Source organism: Bos javanicus, chromosome 6 (assembly GCF_032452875.1).
Source record: "Bos javanicus breed banteng chromosome 6, ARS-OSU_banteng_1.0, whole genome shotgun sequence".
In the NCBI taxonomy this organism is placed as follows: Eukaryota; Metazoa; Chordata; class Mammalia; order Artiodactyla; family Bovidae; genus Bos; species Bos javanicus.
In genome coordinates, this window is record NC_083873.1 from 83773436 (window position 1) to 83798662 (window position 25227).

General features: G+C 36.1%; 1 protein-coding gene across 1 annotated transcript in view; it reads right to left on the bottom strand.

Annotated features, from left to right (window-relative positions):
- LOC133249607 (transmembrane protease serine 11C-like) overlaps positions 1 to 25227 on the bottom strand; it is a 67855-nt gene that overhangs the window by 25637 nt on the left and 16991 nt on the right. Inside the window, exons 3-5 of the mRNA XM_061420327.1 lie at positions 22950 to 23068; positions 7421 to 7488; positions 5914 to 6077 (exon numbers count right to left, since the gene is read on the bottom strand). Coding sequence (XP_061276311.1) covers positions 5914 to 6077; positions 7421 to 7488; positions 22950 to 23068 — 351 coding nt within the window. The remainder of the gene's footprint in view (positions 1 to 5913; positions 6078 to 7420; positions 7489 to 22949; positions 23069 to 25227) is intronic.

Consider the following 25227-nt stretch of genomic DNA (forward strand, 5'->3'; position numbering starts at 1 on the left):
AAAACTAATCACTTTTAATATATATTATATTATAAGACACTCAAGCTGAGTGTATGGAATTCTGTGGCTTCAAAGGGTTAAGTTCCTGGGAAATGAAAGGCAGCCAGATCAGACTTGAAAAGAGATAGGAGAGTTGCTCTAGCTATATGCACAGTTGGACTCTTAGGAGTATGTAAGGCAAGTGGGATTTCCAAAAGCCCATAATAAATTTGAGTTTATTTGGGCTTGATGGTAGCTTACAGTGCTCTATGGCAGTCTGTATTAGTCAGAGTTCTCTAGAGAAACATATATATTATGAGGAATTGGCTCACAGGCAATTATGGAGGCTGAGAAATCCCACAATATACCATTTGTTAGCTGGAGACCAAGAGAGTGCTGTCATTCTAGTCAAAGGCCTGAGAAATGCAATGCCAGTCTGAGGGCAGGAGAAAACCAATGCTCCAATTTAATCAGCCATGCAGAGAGAGAGAATTCACTCTTCCTCTATCCTTCTGCTCTGTTTAGGCCCTCAATGGATTGGATTATGCTCACCCATATTGGAGAGGGCAATGAGTCAGTCCACCCATTCAAATGCTAATGTCTTCTGAAAACATCCTCACAGAAGCCAGGAATATGTTTAAACAGATATCTGGGCACGTGGAATGGTACAGTCAAGTTGGCACAAAATTTACCATCATATAAACTCAGATGAATAATACCAGACTTTAGTCAGGACAGTAGTGTCTGGTGTGCAGGTGTTAAAAGCCACGGGTACAAGGATTGTGTGCTCAGTTGTGCCTGACTCTTTGTGATCCCATGGATTATAGCTTGCCAGGTTGCTCTGTTCATGAAACTTTCCAGGCAAGAATACTGGAGTGGGTTGCATTTCCTTCTCCAGGGGTCTTCCCAACCTAGGGATCAAACCCATGACTTTTGTGTCTCCTGCATTAGCATGTAGATTTTTTTACTACTGTGTCACCTTGGAAGCCATGAGTACAAGATTCCAGTAATTTTATGGGTAGGTGACAAGAGCTATCATAGCTATTAGGACACCAGTCCAAATGGCTAAGTTTCTAAGAGAAACTTCAGCTTGAGAATGAAAATGTAGAAACCACAAATTACTAAAATAGAAATTGTTGTACAATACGGAATAGAGAAGCAGATTGGGAATTCAGTCACAAGAAGTATCAAGGAAAAGATATGATACAGATAGCATAGGGCAGAAATTCAGGATTCATCTCAGGTATACTGGATCTAAATTGGCAAGATGAATTTAGAACTTCACTAAAAAAATCTGTGGGGTCTGGTCAGCTAATAGGATGCCTCTTTTGATCTAGAGTGTCAGTCATTCTAGATAATCTAACAGGTAGTTCAGGCAAGTAACTGAGTTGGCTCACTAGAGGCAGTGTTTTAGCATTAATCATTTAAACTTAGTGTTAACTATCAAAAATAACTATTGTAAATTATGTTTTTTCCTTTTTAGAGATTAAAAAATAAGGATGACTCATTTGCAGGATCATTCTTAGTTCATGGATAATTTTGTGGCAGTGTCTCTTGTGGGCCCTACTGATAGTGAGTCTTTTAATGAAATGACTATTAATAAGTTTTAAATTCTTTAAAATATCTGGACAATGTCTAATAGCTGTATCATTCAATAACATATATTTCAAACTTGCATTTGAAAAATAACTTAAATATTGTTTGAAACAAATTCCTGGCTTTATTGAAAGACATTTTGAATTGCCAACAGGAATAGTGCTCCATATCTCTTGGTAAACCTGGACACATTCTCTGCAATAAAGTCAACAATCAGGAAACAAGGGTATCTGAGAAGTCAAAAGCTATATCAAAAGATATATCAAAAATATCAGCTCACTAAAGCTTATATAACTAAATAAGGAGGCTCAATACACCTTAATTGAAAGGCTATTTCATTTTTCCAATTTTAATATAGAAATTACTATAAAACATTGTAAAATAATTTAAAATTTAAAAATTTTACATTTTAAGGTGAATTTGAAGAAGGTAGGAGAAAGAACAGAGAGAATAAAAGTGACAGCAAGAATTTGACTTGACATTGAAGTATGAAAATGAACAGATATGAGAGCTCAAAACTCCAATATTGGGGTTTATTTGGTGAAAGCATTAATATCTCTTCATTCCCTAAATGCTCTGAGGGCACTACAATATCCACTCTAAATTAGTGGATGTCCATAGTAATGTCAAAGAGGAGGTGGTAGGTTTGAGAAAGATTTTTGTAAAAATATAACTTTAAAGAGAACTTTTCTGTTTTGTTAAAAAGATGAAATATAAACTCTTCAGGATCCCAGGGATGGGGGAGCCTGGTGGGCTGCCATCTATGGGGTCTCACAGAGTTGGACACAACTGAAGCGACTTAGCAGCAACAGTAGGAAATTTGCTTATTTAGAAAGACTTATTTCAAAGAACTGTCTCTGGTCAAGGTCTTATACTACTGAGACTATTGCAAGATATACTTTGCAGATAAAACATGTTTGTGGAGCTGAAGATTGGTTCTTGGTTGAGAAAGGACACTGTGGGAGACAACATACTTTGAAAAAATGTCCTCTAGAATTTACTTAAGAATTATTGGATAAAGTTGCTTAAAATGTGTTACAAATGAACCTATGCAGCATCTCAGGATCAAGCCACATGAAAACGGTGTGTTCTACTAACATGATTTATATCTAAGCATTAGCCAGTTGCTCACAAATGAGTGCAAGACCAGAGTTTCATTCTTCTTGTAAAACCCTTAATAGTGGGTCAGGATGATCATCCTCGTGTATGAATTTCTATTAGTTCTACATAATTTAGTTTTTACTTTAACCAATTATGATTTAGGATAAGTATTTAAAATATTTTTCATGCTTAATCAGTAGATGGTTAAGTATAGCAGTATGTACAAGGCATTTGTCTGCAGGAAATAATAATTACTTTTTAAAACAAGTTACAGTCATATTCTTAAGTATGCCCATTAAAGTCATGAACATTCAACTTTATAAGGCATTTTATTAAAAACCTCACTTCAGTTTATGAGACTATTTTTCTGTTTTTACAAAAAATGATTCTGATTTTTCCTTCCAGAGCTTCCAGGAGAGAAACACAATATGGTCATCCTTGCAGCTGTGTACTTGGTACATGTAGCATTACATTTTCTTCTTAGCTCTTAGCTTAATAGTTTATGGAAGTGATAGTCAAGTGCATCATATTGTGAGATCGACTTGCTGGGTGATATATCACTTGCAATGCTTTACTTGTTTTTTCTTTCTTTGCATTAAAATTTTAATTACATGAACATAAGTATCATATGTATGTTCTGTTCTGATTTTTAAGCTGTGAAACAACAAGATCATGTAAGCATGACCTTATAATTTACAAAGGACATTATAAAAGAAAAATTGTGTTAACTAATTATAACTATTGAGGTTATCATCTCTATTTTTAAAAGAATATAATATTGTTTAAGCATAAAGCATAAGTGAATATAAATTTAGGGGTTTGGGAATGCATAAAGTCTTTTACCACTAAAGCCACCTGAGAGTTTTTTTCAGAAAACTATTCTATCATGGGCAGGGGAAAACTATATGTTGTTCTCTAGGTTTTATGCTCATTGGTCAATTTGAAAATCCTCTGATCTAGTAAGTTTATAACTGATGGAGAAAATGTTGATCTCTCACTGAAGAATACACCATCAATACTGACTATTAGTACCTAGGACAGTAGTTGCAAGTGTCATTTTCTTGGAATTCATGAGTAAGTGGGAAATTAAATTACATATTATGTTCACAGTTCTTAGTAATTAAGGCATTCTTTACCTCTTAAATCTGGGGATAACAATGTTTGCTAGAACATATATGTGCCAAACTTGCCATCAGTCTTTCTCAATTGGGGTTCTGGAAGGGGATTAAGCTCAAAAATCCCTGGTGGCTTTTGTTTTGATGAAACTTTTATGCACCTAAAATATCATCCAGATGATTCAGAGTTTATGCATATCGTTATTCTACATGCACTCTTCTAAGCATAATAATATAGGAACACTGGATATTGTATTCAGCAATTCATTGTAGCTTAGAGCACTGATCAGTGATGTCTTTTTCCTCTGTGTTAGCAGCTTGTATGAAAATGAAATCCACAACCTTGACATACTTATCAGGTACTAGGCAACCCAACTAACCAGGCAGCAATAAGGTCAGGTTATTCAATAAGATGCTTTGACAGCAACCTTGGCTACCTAAATAAGCTTTCGTAAATCCCTAAGCCAGAGATCCATTTATGTGGTGACCAGTGAATATTCATAATCTCTTTAAGTAAGAACTGTCTTGAATGTGAGCTTTGTGTTAAGTCACTTCATTGTGATTTTGGAGGCCTAGCCCGGTTGACTTCTGAGTTTGATCCTGCACCTGTGAACGTCCAGTCAGTTTCATGAGACATCTAGCTTCTGATAAGAGGTGATGGGAGGAGAGAGAGGGAGTTTCTAGGCAACAGGTGGAGGCTAAGACAGTACCAAAGCACTGTGTGTACTTAAGTGTATTGCACTTACCAGTCACTACTCTTCATAAACTTGTAGGATGCACTGTAATAAATAAAACTACAGAGAAAAGCCATAAACCTAGAAAATGCCTTCAGAAAGTTCATTTTCCTGGGATCCTATTTAATGTTCTTAAAGTCTGGAGGAATACCAGGAATATAATGCTGTTTCTTAACTATATGAGCTCATGTTTTTAGCGGATGAGTTTCTAAAAATATGTCCTTGTTGGTGAATTCTCTATAAATTGGAGAACTGCTTTATTTCTCTGTGATTTTTTTTGAGATCATCAGAGTTTGGATAAGCTATGTGAGAAGGAAGGCTCTACAACAGAGCCATCTAATATAACCTGAGGGGAGTCACATTTCAACAACATGATGGCTTTTTATCCAGGAGAAGCATATTCAGGTTTTACTTTTTGATCCTTTTGCTATTCCAGACAAATGAACACTTGGAGTGGATTTTTTTCCACAAACATTTAGTCCTTCCTGTAGGCTGGGGATACTTTTTTTCCCTTGATCATATTTGTTGTAGCAGAGAACTGATAGCCTAGCTTAGATGTGCCAGGCATTGGCTGTACTTTCATCAAGACCAGAGAAACACTGATTATCCTGGGAAGGGAGAATGTGTGTCCCTGTCTTTTAGAAGCCATCTTCCACAATATTGTCACATGACCAAGAACAAGAATTAGAGTATATACAGGAGTGAAACAAATGAAGTCCATTAAAGGCTTATCAAGAAATAAATTTGCTGTTAAGGAGATTTAAACTAAATTTCTGGAATTTGGGAGTCTAGATTCTTGAGACATCCAAAAGAACTTAGGGAGAAATCATGACCCACAGAAGAGTTTGAGTTTAAGATTGTCTTGTTTTGCAAAGAAAACTTGGAACCCAATGTGACTCTTCTTGGGTACTATTAGATACTCTGTCATAGAGCCTTTCTTCTCACATAGCTTATCCAACCTTTGATGATTTCAAAAACAAAACCACAGAGAAATAAAACAGCTCTCCAGCTTATAGAAAATTCACCACCAAGAATATATTTTTGGAAACTCATCTGCTAAAAACATGAGCTCACATAGTAAAGAAACAGCACTATTTGGCACCCTGATATTTGAGTTCACGCAAAGAAAACTTGGGACTTATATTTGGGACCATGATAGCTTTTTTTTTTAATCTATAATTAAGTAAAGTTTGATTTCAAGAACAAAGGAATGATATTATATTAAAAATTGATTAACACAGACCTTAATTACTTTAACAGTGGTTAAAAGTAATTACCATTATCTATTAAATGATAAAGAGAGCAGTATTGTTTTCAATTGCACAACAAAGCACCACACTCAAATTAAAAGATGAAAATTATTCTGCCCCATACATAAAAAGACTTACCTGAAAATCTAAATGAAGAAGAATCTATACATAATGACCCAGTTTTGCCGTTTAGCTTCTGACGTAAAATGGTTTCGATCTTATCTCGAAATTTTGCAGAAGTATTTGTATAATAAGATTTAAACTTAAGCACGATGTGTATTATCACCTTTCCTTTAGCTCGGCTGCAAAACAGAAAAAGACAAAGAAATTATACTTTATTATGGAGTCTCTATCATTTTTAGTGGAGTCATTCTATCCTTTGGTTATCAGAGTTCCTGGCAGTTTTCCAGTTCCTTTAAAGGGAGTGAAAATGGCACTTTGTTGGCATGGTGAACAGTAAAGAGAGACTGATTTAGACTCATGGGAATTGACTTTGTATTCTAGATCTACCATTTGCCAGTTCATTGACTATAGCAAGGAGCACTGTACTCCATACTGTTCATCTCTATAACGTGTGCATGATCAGTCGTTCAGTTGTGTCCGACTCTTTGTGACCCCATGGACTGTAGCCTTTTCCAGTCCTTCTCCATCTCTATAATGGGGATGATAATGCCATTTACTGGGTTATTGTAAACACCACATAAGATAATGTATATGGAGGTGTTTTGAAAAAATCTCAGAATGTTATGGGACAATTATTTACTAACATAAAGGTATCTATGTTTCATAAATGCACTATGGACCTTGTAGGAAGAGCCAATAGCAAATAATGAAATGAAATGTAACAGGTAAAGATGACAGAATCATTTATAGTTTTTTTTCTTCTTTATTGGTGGAGGCACAATTGCAAGACTGGGTCAAGTTCTCTTACTGTGAATGTGTGAAAAGTTTACTTTTCTTTGGGCAAAGCCAATCACAAATACAGATGGCCTAAGGTCTCTTTCTCACCCCAGCCTTAAAAAAACCCTATGGTGCTTTGTTTCAGGGAAGATAAAACAGTTCTGGCTTCTCTTCTCTGTTGCAAAAGACTTGAACATTGTCTCCCTTGTCTGTTCAGTTTTGTCCAGTGTAATTTGTGCTTTGACAGCCCTGTGATGGGAACAATGTTGGCATGTTTATTGGAGGAATAACAGATCTGTGTGGATGTCAAGTGTTATATGAGGATGAGGGTATGAGATGAAGTCAGAGAGAAGCCAGATCATATCAGGTAAGATGATATATATTTTTGAGATATTAGCTACTGCTGTGTCAGACATTCTGTACCTGGTTCTCTTATCTTATCCGTTCTTTCTTATATTGAAATCATCATCTCGTTTAAATTTGCTCTTTGGCTTTGTGCCTTCCAATGAAAAACAAATCCATTTAACCCTTACCCGATACTCTCCATGAGCTAGAACTCTTGGTTCTGGTTTAATAATTTCCCAGCAGACCTTGAATATATTTTTTACATTTGAAACTGCTAGTGGTTTTGAAGCCCTAGATTTAACCTTTTGATTATATACTATACAAAGACATTCTGTTAAATATAAGATATGAAAGCAAAGGAAAATTTTATTTTTTGTGCATGTCAGGCTGTTTTACATACCTTACTTGGACAACCTGGGATGTGACATACTGTCTTCTCAGTCTGGATCCATGAAATGTTTCATTTATCTGTTAAAAGTAATATGAACAATGACTTATTTTTTAATTTTCATTGTGGAGAACTTCAAATATATGTGAAAGTATAGAAAGAAAAATGAACCTGACGTACCCATCAGTCAGCTTCACCAAATATCAATAAATGACCAAATCAGTTTAATTTTACTACTACTCACATCCTAGGAATTAAATAATTACTTAATATCATCAAATACATACTGTTCAAATTTCTCTGGATCTCATTTAAAAAAGAGATGGAATGTGTGTTAAATATGTATTTTTTTTTAAATTACCTTTATACTGGCTCAACTAATTCACAAATATTCTTGAATCAATAAATTGTGTGACAAAGTGAGGCAAAAATATTTGCTTCCTTCCCAACAGTATGAAAGGAAAGAATATTTTTCTCTTATTTTGGAGAAGTAAATTCAAAGGTTCACCTGATAGAGTTTATCTTCCATGTTCAGACTTCTTGTGAACATCAATGCCACTAAACAGAAGTGTCCCCAGAAGGAGGAAATGTTTCTAATTTATTTTTGTACTATGGAAGCTCTTTCTTCATATCTGGACTGCAAACCATTTTCCCTGATCTTTCAGTTATGTGCTACTGGTAGGTTCAAAGCAGTATACATGGAAATCGCTGAGAGAAAGTTTATGTAAGAGTCATTTTCTCAGCTGTTCTAGATTTAACCTAATGGATAATTTATTGCAACAGGATCTTCACAGAGTACAGGACAAAATATGCACTGTCCATAGTTTTTATTTTGGCAAAGATAATGCTTCAAAAACAGTCACTTATTATTGGAATTGCAGAGATTTAATATATCTTTTTTCTCTGGCTCCAAAGCAGTTGGAAGTATTCATTTATTCAATAATATCTACTGAAATAAAAATACAAATTAACTAGATAGATCCATACTTTCTAGGAGATTCAACGAAGGAGAGAGATAATAAGCATCAGATCAGATCAGATCAGTTGCTCAGTCGTGTCTGACTCCTTGCAACCCCATGAATCGCAGCACGCCAGGTCTCCCTGTCCATCACCAACTCCCGGAGTTCACTCAGACTCACGTCCATCGAGTCAGTGATGCCATCCAGACATCTCATCCTCTGTCATCCCCTTCTCCTCTTGCCCCCAATCCCTCCCAGCATCAGAGTCTTTTCCAATGAGTCAACTCTTCGCATGAGGTGGCCAAAGTACTGGAGTTTCAGCTTTAGCATCATTCCTTCCAAAGAAATCCCAGGGCTGATCTCCTTCAGAATGGACTGGTTGGATCTCCTTGCAGTCCAAGGGACTCTCAAGAGTCTTCTCCAACACCACAGTTCAAAAGCATCAATTCTTCGGCCCTCAGCCTTCTTCACAGTCCAACTCTCACATCCATACATGACCACAGGAAAAACTATAGCCTTGACTAGATGAACCTTTGTTGGCAAAGTAATGTCTCTGCTTTTGATCTAGGTTGATCATAACTTTCCTTCCAAGGAGTAAGCGTCTTTTAATTTCATGGCTTCAGTCACCATCTGTAGTGATTTTGGAGCCCCCCAAAATAAAGTCTGACAGTGTTTCCACTGTTTCCCCATCTATTTCCCATGAAGTGATGGGACTGGATGCCATGATCTTCGTTTTCTGAATGTTGAGCTTTAAGCCAACTTTTTCACTCTCCACTTTCTCTTTCATCAAGAGGCTTTTTAGTTCCTCTTCACTTTCTGCCATAAGGGTGGTGTCATCTGCATATCTGAGGTTATTGATAATAAGCATACAAAGAAATAAATATATAAATATGATAACGAGATAGTGTTAGGTGATATTGAAAATGCAAAATAACATAATGTAGTGATTTAGGGGATACTGTTTGAATGATAAAATAAGATCCTTTTTAAGACATTTGATTGAGACTTGAAAGATGCAAAGTTGATAATCAAGGGGAGAAGGATATTCTAAATGGAGTGAACAGCAGGTGATATAATCCCAGATAAAAATGAGATTCGTATTTGAGAGAGAGCAGTAAAGTTGTGACTCAAGTACAGTGAGTAAGGGAGAGTATGTAAGTTGAGGTTGCCCTGGTAAATAGCAATGCCATTACAGAGAGCCTATTTGGATAAATTTGGATTTGGTAATAAATTTGGATTTAGTAATAAATTTGGATGTTATTCCTGAGTATAATGAATGGAGGAATCCTGACAACATGGTAACTAAAATATCCTATATTTTTCTTCAATTCTCTATTCCAATCTGCCACTCCTGGGGGGCAGGTGGGATTGGGTTTTATAGAAGTCCTACAAACAGGAAGGTGATGAGAAACTGTTTTCCATGGGTCAGGGAAGAACCTAGAGAATAATCTGAGAGTCCTATGCAAGGACAGAATCATAACAGGCCCTGGGAAGATCTTGGCTGACAGAGGTTTGTGAATATCCAGGGATAAGTTTGACACTGGACCATGAGACTGTGTTCCCATGGACCAACAGAAGTCCTGAAGGAACTGCAAAGGGGGCTGAAGCTTTTTTGCTTCTGATGCTGGGAGAGTACTGGGTAGAAAGTGGGAAGCTGGAAGACTTCCTCCTGGGTCCTTGGTGAGGCAGGAGGTCTGCTGCCCCAACTTCAGCCTACAGGATTTAAGAACATTTCATCTTCTATCTTGTAGGATTGTCTCCAATAACAAGGCAGTGACCTGAATACACCAACAAGGAAAAATGATAACACAAATAAGGAAACCCAACAGCCAAAGAAAGGAAATAACAGATTAGGTCTCATCAAAACAGAACTTCTGGAGGAAACAGCAACCTAAACAACAATGATAAAAAAAGCACTCATGCCAACATTCAGATAGGTTAAAAAAAGATGATACAGTATTAAGAAGCATACTTTTCAAGTTAAAATATTTAGTGAGTCAATTTAAAAAGATGAGCGTCATTCTTGAGATACAAATTCGTGGCCTAAAAGGCCAGAAACAATATATACTCTAAATAGTAAAATTTAAAAAGAAGAAAACAAAGAAAAACAAAACAAAACACTTCGATCATGATTCCAAAAGTGGTTATGAATGACAGAATCTTGAAGACAGAAAAAATTATAGTAATGTAAGTAGTAGGACAAAGAGGTTCTGAATTAAAGAAAGATCAAAATCTGCATATTCAAAGAGATAGACTGTGTTTCAGGCAGATTTGATATATCAGAGGACTATTTTCAAATTTTAGATACTAAGAAACACTTCTACCAACTTCCATATTGAAGTTATATTGTTGGGCAAAATCTTGGCTTCTCTGCCCACTGAAGCTAAATAAAAAAATATGGAGACAGGGTTTGTAGGAAATAGAAAAGTGGCTTTAATTCTCAGCTGGCCGAGAGGGGAATACAGTAAGCTCATGCCTCAACAACTGTGCCCCCTCCATGAGGAGTCTAGGGGCTTGTATCAGTTGAGGCTCACAGTCAGGAGTCAGTGATGAGGAACAAAGGTGTTAGGATCTTGTCAAAAACAGTCATAGGCTGGTGTCAGTAACCCAGTAATTGAGTCTGGCAGTTCAGTGGCTCTGTGGCCTACTTTCTGATATGTACCTGCAAGAGGATGGGTGTTGTAAGAGTAAACAGCAGATACAGGCTGTATTTAGCAGAGTCAAAGGAAAATAGGTGTGAAGTATAGCTCCTGCAAAGTTAGGAGGCAGAAAAGCAAACTTAGTTACAGACATGCAAAGTTAGGAGAAGTTAAAGTAAAAAAATAAATAAATAAAAAAACTAGGAATGTTCAGGCCTGCTCACTGTTCTCTTTATTTTCTTTGATATCAGGAAAAGGAAAGAAAACAACTCATTCCTCTTTTCTTCCTTGTCATTGTGACAGTTAAAATATATTAATAGAAGAAATAGAATCAATTTCATCTGTAACATTTGAAGATGGAAGCTGGTGGAATAATAGCCTCATATCTGAGAGAAAAAACTGACAGTTCAACAATCCTATTCCCAATCAGGACATAATCGCACTTTAGAGTAAAAGAAAGATAGCTATGGATACTTGAAAATTCAGTAGCATAGCATTCACATATCTCAGTAGAGAAAAATATATGACTAAGGTTTCTAGGAAAGCAAAATCTAAACAAGAATTGAAGTCTTTATAGAGGGGGAGATGAAGAGGAGAGGGAACAAATTGAGCAACGAAACCTGAGGAGTGTGTGTGAAATACAATGAATGTAAAATTGAAATGCTTGCAGCAGAGACAGTGTACTTTAAGAAACAGGCTAACAATACTTCAGCAGTTGCAGGGCTATCTTGGCAAACCTACTTATTAGGAATAGGAAAGGAGGGTAGGAGAGGAGAGGAAACAATACTTCAAAGCCCTATCAGTGGGGAATAGGAATGTGAAGACAGAAGAAACGTGAAAGTATGTAGAAGGCCTCCTATTCTTGGATTAGGGTTTAGGTAAGGAGAATAATATCGATAGGGATAATAATTTTTTTAATAATAGACAAATATTCATCTAACTGAGTTTCAGGAAAGATAAGTATTAACTAAGTACACTGAAATTTTCAAGAAGAAAAACACAGAATGAAAAACAATGAAAATCAGCAAGAATAAGGAAAAGAAACTAAAAAAATACATTATTTACTTAAAGCCAACTGAAGAATGAAATCAGGTATACTACCTGCTACAATTAATGAGAATAGATAAAGCTTTGTTATTAAAGAATCTATCAAATTGCATTCAAAATTAAAACCTAGTTATCTATTATTTAAAAAGAATCATACTTGTAAATGAAGGGATAAAAGACTGTTGAAAAGAAGCTATGAGAAAGAGATGGTATACAATTAATGTGGAACTCAATATAGAATCCTAAAATAGATCCCAGGTTATATAGGGACTTAGGATACAACAAGGATGGCATTTTATTTTATTTATTTTTCAAATTAACATTAAAATTTTACTTTGAAAAATGTAGTTTAAATTAGGGAAGATCTAGGTTTATTTCATGTTTGCACCTATGTACTCACTGTTTAAGGACCACAGGTTTGAGTTCTAAACACAGAGATTCTTATATTGTTTATTTTGTATGATTTCCGTTATAAGAGAAAAAATGTGATGTATATTTATGATTTTATATACTGCCTTATAAAATATGTTCCCAGTACAAAGGAACTTCCATTTGACCATTTATTGAAATATGTGTAAATGAAATATGTGTAAACACTGATGGATCTTAAACAGACCTATTGTGGTGATCATTTCACAATATGTATATACATGGAATCATGTCAGGCACCTGGAACCAACAAAATGTTGAAAGTGTTAAATGTCAGTTACATCTAAAAAAAAGAAAGAACTGAAACCTTTAAAATATTTTGCATGTCCAATGACTGGAAAAATTTTCTACACACTGGATTCTGATTCCATAATACCAAGACTAATTTATCCTCCTCTGCCACATACTTCCAGTGTTGATGTTCATGATGCATTCATCATCATTTTAGGGCCCTGACCCTCTTCCTCATATAACAGTGTTAATTTTCCTGTGAGATGCATAAGTTCTAGAAGCTATCTGTGCAGTAAAGAGTTAACTCAGTAGGCGTAGGAACTTTGTACATTCATTCCAAAGGAAAAGAGAGATCCTTGAGCGGCTTCTGAGAGGTAACCTTTGACCTTGGATTATCCTGCCTGAGAAGTGTCTTGTAAACCTGAGGCTTTGGGAGAAGGCAATGGCAACCCACTCCAGTACTCTTGCCTGGAAACTCCCATGGACCGAGGAGCCTGGTAGGCTGCAGTCCATGGGGTCGCTAAGGGTCGGACACGACTGAGCGACTTCATTTTCACTTTTCACTTTAATGCATTGGAGAAGGAAATGGCAACCCACTCCAGCGTTCTTGCCTGGAGAATCCCAGGGATGGTGGAGGCTGGTGGGCTGCCGTCTATGGGGTCGCACAGAGTCGGACACGACTGGAGCGACTTAGCAGCAGCAACAGCAGACTTCAAGTTAACACAGTGATCTGTGAGGGATGCTTGCTTTTGTTTGTCTGGGGCTTTGGTCAGGGTATATCAGTTTCACCTCTGGAGGGGCTACAGATTAAACAGTTAAGGTCAGTCATGTGGCCACTCCATGCTTATGTGGTTGGTGACTGTCTCCCAGTAATTACACTGGATGCCCTAAGACTTGGATGAGATTCACTGCAGGTGTTGGCAATATTTCATACTTCAAGCATTTTGTGAACAGGCCTAGTAATTATATGTGCCTTATGAGTTGTTATGATGATTATGCTTAGAACAGTGACAGACACTGTTCAAAAAAACAAAAAAAAGCTGTATAAGGGCTTGTTAAATAAAACTAAGGGTTGAGAACTGGAAAGCCAGAGTTTAAAACTTGAAAACACGTATCAAACATCAGATATGGGATGACAGAGTTAAGAGCAAATACCAAAGGGTCAAAAGGCAAAGATCTGGAGCAATAAAGAAATAAACACACAGAGATACATACAAAATGTGAAGTAGAAGGAAATTTGATTTGGTTCAGCACACAGATCCCAGTTGAAACAAAAGTGCTAGAAGACCATCTTGTTGGGTTCTGGAGAATCCTATAGAGAAGTAGGATTAGGTATGTGTGCCTGCTCAGTCCCTTCAGTCATGTCCAACTCTTTGTGACCCTATGAACTATATCCTGCCAGTCTCCTCTGTCCATGGGATTCTCCAGGCAAGAATACTGCAGTGTGTCGCCATGCCCTCCTCCAGGGAATCTTTCGACCCAGGGATAGAACCTGTCTCCTTTATCTTCTGCATTGCAGTGGGTTCTTTACCACTGAGCCATTGGAGAAACCCAGGATTAGGTATAGAGCCTGGCAAATAAATCTCTCCTGCCTCTTTCTTACACTTTGTTCTGTAGAATTTTTTTTTTTTTTTTTAATGAAGCAGTGGAAACATTAGTTGTTTTAGTGAAGGAAGAATGTTGTGCTTCTCCTTATGAAATGGTAGCATTTTAAATCACAGGGATAGGTTGAATTATTGAATAAGTACTGCAAACTCAACTGGCTCTCTATACTTGGAAAAAAAATACTTTTGGGCTCCTACCTTGTACTAATTCTGGAAGAGGAAATGGCAACCCACTCCAGTATTATGTCTGGAGAATACCATGGACAGAGGAGCCTGGTGGGCTACAGTCCATGGGGTCACAAAGAGTCGGACACGACTGAAGTGACTGAGAATCACCTTGTACTAAATTATTTCTGTGTGGATAAAGACTTAAAAGTAGGGGGAAAAACTCCCAAGGAAATTGGATACACTTATTTTCATGGGCTGTGAAGTTCATTTGAATCAAGACCAAAAATTCAAAAAATTAAAATAAAGTCAACCTAAGACCACATAAATAGTCAGATGGTAAAAAGTACATTTGGGAAGATATTTGCATGTGAATAGTAAAGAAAGTTTTAACATCTATAATTTACAGAGATATTTACACATTAACAAGGATAAGCAAACGACATGATAGAAAAACTGGGCAAAGAAAGTAACAGGAAATTCACACACGAGCAAGCCCAAATGGTCACTATGTAGAGAAAAAAATTCTCAACCTCATTACTAGTTAGAGAAAATGCAAATTAAGTTAACAATAGCATATACTTATCAAATTAGCACAAAGTTAAAACTGTGTACCTGTTGCTGGGGGGCAGGGGGTGGTAGGGGAAGAGTACTCAAATACACAACTAGTGGAAGTGTGAATTATTTCAACCCTTTGGAAAACAATCTGGCAATGTTTCTTAAAATTAGAAATTCTCATCTGATTAAGAAATCTCAATCTAGAAACCTATCAAATGTATATAAATATAAGGATGTATATACAAGGACATTTTTGCAATGTTGGTTATAGTAGTCAAACCTGGAAACAGAGTAAATAACTAAAAACACAGAAGAAATTGAATATATTGTGCTACATCCATACTGAGGAATATTATGCAGTCATAGAAAAGAATAGGTTAAATCTTTACATTGCCTTGGAGAGTATCTGTGAGATATTGCTGAGAAAAGCAAACAAATTTCAGAAGATTGTGTATAATATAAACCCTCTTCAGTAAAATACTGATAAACACTCCTATGGATTTTCTTTTCTATGTAGGCTAATTAATCAAGGAGGAGAATAAGAAAGGCTATATACCATTTTGTTGATATGAATTACTTGAAGGTAGAGTTTGGGGATGTATGTAGAGGGAGAGGAAGGAGTGGGAAAAAATCGGGAAAAAAGCAAAAGGAGGATTGAACTTTAAAAAAAAAATCCATTTATGTGTTTTACCCTATCCTTCCACTTACATAAGTTTTAATTTTAAGTTTATTTTTTATGTTTACATCTTTATATAAATATGAATGAAATTGGACATCTTTGGAGGGTTTTAAAGCTGGTAAGTGATGTGATTTGATTTTCATTTTTAAAGGATCCCTTTAGCTCCTGTGTGAACAATAGATTGTAGGGAGATTAGGTGAAAGCAAAGAAGCCAGTTAGGAGGCAAGTGTAGGGGTTTAGGCAAGAAAAATAATAGGGGCTGCGATTAAGGAGAAAAATAGATAAAGTTATATTTTGGTGATGGAGTCAATAGAATGTACTAATTTGTTGATTGAAAAAAGTGTTTCTTTGTTAAGTGTTTAGGTTGAGCAGGTGGGTTAATTTTGGTGTTATTTACTGAGAAGTGTAAGGCAGGAGGAGAAACAGGTCTTGGGGTAAAGATCTAGAGTTCCCTTTTTGGAGTCATCAATGTTGTTGGCTTTTAAAATTTGGATGAGGAAGTTAGAGGGAGTACAGATAGAGAAGAAAGGAGAAGATGAAAGGAAGAGGTAAGAAAGAGAAGGGAGGAGGTGAGGATTGTCTGGAAAATGCAGAGGGGATCACCTATATTTAGAGATCTACAGATGATAGTGTGCATGCATGGAGAGTCCCTTCAGTTATGTCCAGTTCTTTGCCACCCTATGGACTGTAGCCCACCAGGCGCCTCTGTCTATGAGATTCTCCAGGCAAGAATACTGTAATGGGTTGCCATGCCCTCCTCCAGGGGATCTTCCCAACCCAGGGATTGAACCCACATCTCTTAGATCTCCTACATTGGCAGGTGGGTTCTTTACAACTAGCGCCACCTGGGAAGCCCTACAGATGATAAGGAACCACCCAAGGCAGCTGGGAAAGGCAGTAGTGAAGAAGAAGGAAAAATGAAGACGGAAGTGTCTTAGACACCAAAAAAGAGAAAAGGAAGAAGGAAGAAGATAATAATGGGGTTAAGCTCAAGTAAGAAGTGATCATCAGATTTGGCAACAGTGAGGTCTTTGGTGACCTCTATAAGAATAATTGAATGGGGTAGAGAGAAAGAAATTCTAATTGGACAGGGTTAAATTGAGAACAGGTGACAAGGAGGTGGACCCAGCACAGAAATCTAATTTTTTCAACAAAATTTTACTGAGAAGGGGAGCAGGAAACTGTTGCTGGAGGAGAACAGAGTCAAGAGCAACCTTTTTAGATGAGAGTGTGTGAGCTAGCTACTGATATCACTGAAGAACAGACCATGAAATACTGTACTGCACTCTGGAAGAGCAGTATCTTGTTTCCTGTAGAAAAGAAAGTGAAAGTCGCTCAGTTGTGTCTGACTCTTTGCTACCCCATGGACTATACAGTCCATGGAATTCTCCAGGCCAGAATACTGGAGTGGGTAGCCTTTCCTTTCTCCAGGGGATCTTCCCAACCCAAGGATGGAACCTAGGTCTCCTGCACTGCCAGCGGATTCTTTACCAAATGAGCCACAAAAGAAAATCCTATGAAAAGAGGGAATAATGCAACTACTTATACGCTCAGAATAATGCACCTGTTGTTAGCTCTCCTAGGCTGCAGAAATATTTCTGCTGATCTACCTGAGCTATTTCATCACTTTTCTTCTCTCGCTCCTCCCTAACCCCCTTCCCTCTGACTTTTTATTCTCCTATTTCCCCAAATATTATTTGAATATGAGGGAAAACTTGGGGCAATTGTACAGGGTGCATACCTGTAGCTGCAAAGTAAAGACAGTGACAAAATTTGTACCACAGATTGTGATTTCTGTAGATATTCAGAGATGGGAGACAACATTTTGAGTTGGAGTGGTTAGATAATAGCATCCTAGAATTGATAGCAATAAATCCACAGATTCATAGAATTTAAATCTATAAACCACCTTAATCTTAATTAGTCCTGTTCTTCAAATAAGTAAACAGAATCTTGCCCAAGCTAACTACTTATGTAATAGAGTGATTATGCCAGAAATGCAAGCAATATTACTTCCTATATTTTCCAGATGGCTAGCTGATTGTCCTAACAATACTGAATTTGAAATAATATCTTTATCATAAACTAAAGGATTGTACTGAACATAATTAAAATAAAGTTACATGTTTTTTCCCCTTATTTATTCTTTTATATTGTTTAGCAACATTTCATATTTTTATTCATATAGATTGTTTATAATTTGTGTTAGTTTCATTCATGTATATCATATAGATTTTGTTGCTATTAAGTGGAGTTTAAAAATAATGTTTATATTTTGTTACTTTTGGTAATTAAGAAAAATATTACTTTTTATATGTTGGTCTGGTAATTGGCCACCTTACAAAACTCTACAGTTGATTCTAATAATTTTTCAACTAAGTCTTTTGAGTATTTTAAGTATACAGGATACTGTCAGTAGGCTTCCCTGGTGGCTTAATGGTAAAGGATCTGCTTGCTAAGGCAGGAAACACGGATTCAATCCTTAGGTCAGGAAGATCCCCTGGAGAAAGAAATGGCAACCCACTCCAGTATTCTTGCCTAGGAAAATTCATGGATAGAGGAGGCTGGTGGGCTATATTCCATGGCGTCTCAGAAGAGTTGGACACGACTTAGTGTTTTAAAAACAACATTATCAGTAAATAATGACTGTTTCCTTCATTCTTTTTGATGTACATATATTACTTCCTTTCCTTTTTCTATTTGCATTGGAATAGACTTCTAGTAGAATATTTGGTTCAGTCCTTTAATTAATTTACAATATATTATTTCCTGTAGAAATACATAATACCTTAAATTGATTAATTAATTAGTTATTCACTGTGACTTTCTTTCATAACCTTTGATTTCTCTGATCTCAAGGTTATTCCAAGTTTTTGTTGGAAAACTCACTTTCTTGGAGGCCAGTATTTTTATCTCCAGAGAGTTATTTGTCAGCAACTGTGATGCTGAGATTTTGCTCTTTGCAAATCTCTAGTTTTTATCTTCCAAAAACTCCTCACTCTTTTGGTGGCAACATGTCTGTCATTATAAGACACATTGTTTTTATTTGTTTTCTGTCATTTTAGTGAAATTTGAGGAGAGAAAGGGATAAATTCTCACTATTATTCAGCAATTTTGCTTTGGAAGTTAGGCTAGAAACACTTTGAAGGAATAAGTAATAAAATTTGGTGAATGGTTAGATAATGGAGAAGGAGGGGTCAAAATTGACCTTAAGATATGGTGGCTAGGTGAGTCTGAGAATAGGAATACCATGAATTAAAACCATGGAAAGAGACTAGACTCAAGATCAGAAATGATGCCTACTAATGTTTCCAGTAGTCATGTATGGATGTGAAAGTTGGACTGTGAAGAAAGCTGAGCGCCGAAAAATTGATGTTTTTGAACTGTGGTGTTGGAGAAGACTCTTGAGAGTCCCTTGGACTGCAAGAAGATCCAACCAGTCCATCCTAAAGGAGATCAGTCCTGGGTGTTCTTTGGAAGGACTGATGCTAAAGCTGAAACTCCAGTACTTTGGCCACCTCATGCGAAGAGTTGACTCATTGGAAAAGACTCTGATGCTGGGAGGGATTGGGGGCAGGAGGAGAGGGGACGACAGAGGATGAGATGTCTGGATGGCATCACTGACTCGATGGACGTGAGTTTGAGTGAACTCTGGGAGTTGGTGATGAACAGGGAGGCCTGGTGTGCTGCAATTCATGGGGTCGCAAAGAGTCGGACACAACCGAGCGACTGAACTGAACTGAACTGAACTGAAAGGATCCTTTAAAAAATTGCTTCAGAATGAACTCAGACACCCAGCCTTAGCGTATAATATTTGTTTAATAAGGTGTGTATAGATGGATGATGTAGAACCATCCTTCGAGTGAATAGTAACTTTAGGCTTGGGGTGTTCCAAGAAGCTGTAAGGTGGATTTATGAGAGCTTCCCCAGTAACAGTCATACAAATCCTATTTTTAAGAGGCTCAGACTCTTGGCACACCCTGTAGGAAAAGGGTTGTTAGGTATTTGACCTGAAACCAAATGCCAAGTTTCAGAAACTCACTTAGTTTCTCACTAACTTATGTTAGTGGGCATTATCACCCCCTGTCCCTGCAACCATGTCTGCAGACACCCTGCCCTGAGCATCTAGTATTTATTTCTTCTTTCCTTATGTTCCAATCATACAAAAGAAAGCTAGTCCATCAGTAAGTTTTGTAAGTTTTCTTCATACCATTTGAAATACGAATAATGTCTCTGAAATACTGGTTGCATTTTTGATAAACCTTGGATCTTCTCAGTTCCTTCATGTTAGCAACTTAATGCACAATGATTTTCATTTAATGTATCAGATTAGCACTTTTCTCAATAGCTTATACTGCAGTCACCATCTACAGTGATTTTGGAGCCTCCAAAAATAAAGTCAGCCACTGTTTCCCCATCTATCTGCCATGAAGTGGTGGGACAGATGCCATGACCTTAGTTTTCTAATAAGTTTTGAGGGGCATGAAACTGAATGAACACTAACCTAATTTTTACTCAACCTGAGACATTTCTAATCTGTATTAGACGGAACAGGAATCTTGAATATTATCCTTCACTTTGTTACCTTTTAAAAATCACATACTTCTAAGTCTGATGAATTCCATAGATAATCTATCATTTGGTAGATTGCAAGAAGAGTCATAAGCATAAAGGTGTATATGCTCATTCCAGGTTTAGGTTAGCTCAGCCAAATATTTGTTATTTGACAAATGCTATTGTTATATAATGATCAAAGATGCTTTCTGTTCTTGGATACTCTGGTAAGTGGTTTGATGTATAGGTTTGGCTGATCTGTTTCTTATGGATCCTCTTAGATACCTTATACATACCAGGTATCATTTTGGTCATCTATAATCCACTGCATTGATATGTGAAAACTACATGGGAGTTGCTTAAACATTTTGGAATATATGACTGGTCATATGAAAGGTGATGTAATCTGAAGTGTGCTTGAAATTTTATAATGTTCACATGCTCATTAATTATAGGGCAATACATCATAAAGAAGATGCAGGTATTGCAGTATAACTTTAGGTAAATTAACCTCTTTGTGCCTCAGTTTCTTCATACAGAAAATGAGAATGCCAGGAGAATCAAATAAGTTAATACGTAAAGTGCTTAGACCAGTACTGACAATTAGTAAAGCTAATTTTTGTTGTTAAGGTACTGCTTCACTCCTAAATTTTAGAATTTATTTTCACTATAGTTGGGCATCATATCTGCTGGGGAGCTACAAAAAATAAGAAATTACAGATATTTCTTATGTTTCCCACTGGAAAACCATATATCTAAAACATGAAAATGTTCTGTATGAAGGAACATTATTCCCAGTAGTAAAAAATTAAAGACTGTTATTCATAGTAAAGCAACATCTCTCTTTATTCCTTTTCTTCTCTTAGAGTGAGTCATCATAAGAATTATTTAATGGAAATCAGAATAAAAACAGGCTGTGTACATTGTAATTGTGACTAATAGCTAAGTTTGACGAATGTTCAGAATTCCATTTGGTACATTCTATCTCCATTTGGTTATCACTAGCGTTGTACTTGTGGATGTTGTGTATATGGTAATACTTATACAAAGAACATTGGACTAAATGAAAATAGAGAGAAAGGCATGTAAAAGCAGGCATCCTGACCCATGTAAATGAAAAAAGTATGAGAAATATTTGGTGATTGTCTTAATACAGGTAGTTAGAAACTGGGAATGAGGGCTGCAAAAGAAGCCTGAAACAAGATGTCAGGACATCTTAACGTTTGATTAACCAAGATGATATAATAATAGATCAGACTGATAGTTTTGGAATATTCGTTTGTGAAGTAAACATAGGTTAGTTTATTTGAATATCTTGATTTGAATTTATAGCATAAAAGGTGAATTTCTTAGTATAGGCCTATTTGGAGTTATTTTAAAGTTATATATTAGCTTTGTTATATACTTATAACTTATTATCTATTAATGGTACTCACTTTAGCCCTTATTCTAATTCTAAGGGCTTACAGATTAATAGAACTTCTGCTAAGATTATGACATATTTAACCTTATATCATGCCAAGAACATTCCCATGGTATTGCATCTGTGTTTGCCACCTCATTGTTAGTTGAAGAAACTGAGGTGTAGGGAGATGAAATAACTTGTCTTAAGTCATACAGCTAGTAAATGGTTAAACTTAGAATTGAACAAGGACTCGGAGTCCAAAGCCTATTTATTAATCAGTGAGTTATATTGATTACTTCCATGTCATTTCCTTCTTTATCATAAAGCTAAACTAAAAGCAGGAATTTTCTTTCATTTTTTAATATACTCTTAGTATAATGGTAAAAGTATACCAAGACTCTTAAAGTCTTTGGATTTATTAGAAACTGGGAGGTACTGAAATTCCTTAGAAAAGCTACAAGCTTTTGTCAGAGAGAGTTAGGTCTGAAAATGTGTTGTCAAGAATCTGCTCAGGAAAATGGGAGATGAATGATGCCACCACTACTCTCGCAGAATTTGGTTTGGTTTATAAAATTATTTGAGTTAAAGTGCCATCTATGATAAAGGAAGCTAATATTAAAGGGGCAGTCAAGATTCTTCATTGGGTTTAACTTATAACAAAATATTGGAGAAGGAAATGGCAACCCACTCCAGTATTCTTGCCTTGAGAATCACAGGACAGAGGAGCCTGGCAGGCTACAGTCTATGGGGTCGCAAGAGTCGGACACGACTGAGAGACTAAGCACAGCACAGCACACAAAACAAAATATACTCTTAAATAGACATTAATGTTTACATACACTGAGGTTTAACAAGAAGATCTTTATTTGGGGTTGTATGTTCTTTTCTGCACTGACCATTTCTCTTCCTTGAATAACTGTTTAAATTAGAAGCAGAAACAACATGGCCTTCATCAGGTATCTTGGATATAGAATAAGTTTCATTCATTTAATTTTTAATACATTAAAAACCTTCTTTGAGTGTCTATCACAAGGTAGGTGTTTATTAGGTGTTCTCAAAATATGTCTCTCTTACATTTTTCCTCCCATGCATGTTTTCTAACTGATTTTCTGAAAGGGCTGACTATCTTCATCTAGAAATGAGGTAGTGGCAAGAAATAATATAAAATTATAAATCATTTTCAACTTGGAAGGTGACTGCTAGGATTCAGGCATTTAAAGGAGAATAGCATTTAAAAAAAAAACAATGCTAAGAAAAGAATTTCAACTTACCAAAGATATTATCTTATTATTTAGGTCCGTATATTCTTTTGAATATGGTTTTGCAAACTTGCTGTCATAGTCAATATTATTGACTTTAAAGCTGATATGATGGTAGAAATATGTCTTTCCTGAGAAGGAGAAAAAAGAAAAAACAGTTTTCATTTTGTTCATTGTGTAACTGCTTTCATTCCTAAGAAAAATCTTGTGAAATAGAATACTCCTATGAAATTTCAGGTAACTTGGCATTTAAATAGTATTAGTTCCTAGTGATTGTTGAAATAACTTTGGCATGCATATTAAATTATAACCTTGTCAAAGAATGTAAGTCATATTTTAGCATTCTAATAAAATTCTTCATATGAGTGACTGCAGTTAATTATTTAAAAGATCTTTCTTATATACTCACTAATAGTAAAAAAAAAAAAGCAAAGTAAAATGAGATATCATTTTTCTTGAATTGTATTGGCAAATGTGACAAAAATAATAATACTCAAACTGGAGTGCCTATACTTAGATAAAAAGATTTTAAGCTAAAAATAGTATTGAATAATAAGAGACAAAGAAGATCATAACATAATAATATATGTAATGATAAAAGGGGTCAATTCATTAAGAAGACATAAAAATTTTAAATACATATGTACCCAACAACAGAGCATCTAAATACATTAAGTAAATACTGATAGATCTGAAGGGAGAAATAGACAATGATATAATAATAGTGTGTGTGTGTGTGTGTGTGTGTTTAGTCACTTCAGTTGCATCCAACTGTTTGCGACCCTGTGGACTAGAGCCCCCCAGGTTCCTCTGTCCATGGGATTCTCCAGGCAAGAATACTGGAGTGGGTTGCCATGCCCTTCTCCAGGGGATTTCATGACCCAGGGATCAAACCTTCCTCTCCTTCACCTTGCATTGCAGTCGGATTCTTTACCCACTGAGCCATTGGGAAAGCCCCAAAGTTACCAGAAGCAAGAAAACAACAAAATCAGAGCAGAAATAATGTGAAGCAAAGATCAAGGTTTCTTGAAACTTTAAACAAGATCAAGAAAATTTAGCTAGACTGAGAAAAACAGAGAGAAGAGTCAAAACCAGAAATTAAAGAGAAAACTTTGCAACTGATACTACAGAAATACAAAGGATCATGAGACTGTTATGAACGATTATGCACCAAAAAGTTGACTAATCTAGAAGAGATAGATAAATTTTTAGAAACATACAACCTTCCAAGACTTAATCATGAAGAAACAGAAAATCTGAATGGACCAACAACGAGTTAGGAGTTTCAACCAATAATCAGAAACCTCCCCAAAGAGAAAAACCCAGGGCTAGATTGTTTCTCCAATGAATTCTACCAAACATTTAAGGAATTAATGTTAATCCTTCTCAAAATCATCTAGAAAATAGAAGAGAAAGGAACACTTCTAAATTCATTTTGTTGTTGTTTAGTTGCTAAGTCATGTCTGACTCTGCAACCCCATGGATTGTAGCCTGCCAGGCGCCTCTGTTTTTTGTTCTCCCAAGTAAGAATACTGGAGTTGGTTGTCATTTCCTTCTCCAGTAGATATTTCGACCCAGGAATCGAGCTGAAGTCTTCTGCATTGGCAGGTGGATTCTTTACCACTGAGCCACCAGGGAAGCTCAAACTCATTTTACAAGGCCAGTATTACCCTAATATCAAAACCAGATTAGGACGCTGCAGTAAAATCCGTAAGGAATATGGTACAAAAGTCCTCAGCAAAATGATAGCAGACTGAATGTAACTATTAATACATGTTAAAAGGATCATACACCATAATCGAGATGTATCCCTGGAATTGAAGTAGTTCAATATACACAAATCAATAAATTTGATATACCATATTAATAGAATGACAGATAAAAATCACTGATCATCTCAATTGAGGCAGAAAAAGCATTTGATAAAATATAGCCTTTCACATTGTAAAAACCTAAGGGAGCAAGCCTCAACATAATGAAGGTGATACATGACAAATCCATGGTCAGCATGATAATCAAAGATGTAAGGTTGAAAGGTCAGGAACAAGATAAGGGTACCCGCTCTCACTACTCCTATTTGACATAGTTCTAGAAATCCTAGCCAGAGCAATCAGGTAAGAGAAAGAAATAAAAGGCATCCAAATTAGAAAGGAAGAAGGAAAATTGTGATTTGTACATGGATGATCTTATATACAGAAAGTCCTATAGACTCTGCCAAAAAACTGTTAGAACTAATTGAGTCAGTAAAGTTGTTGGATACAAAATCAGTTGTGTTTCTATACCCTAACAA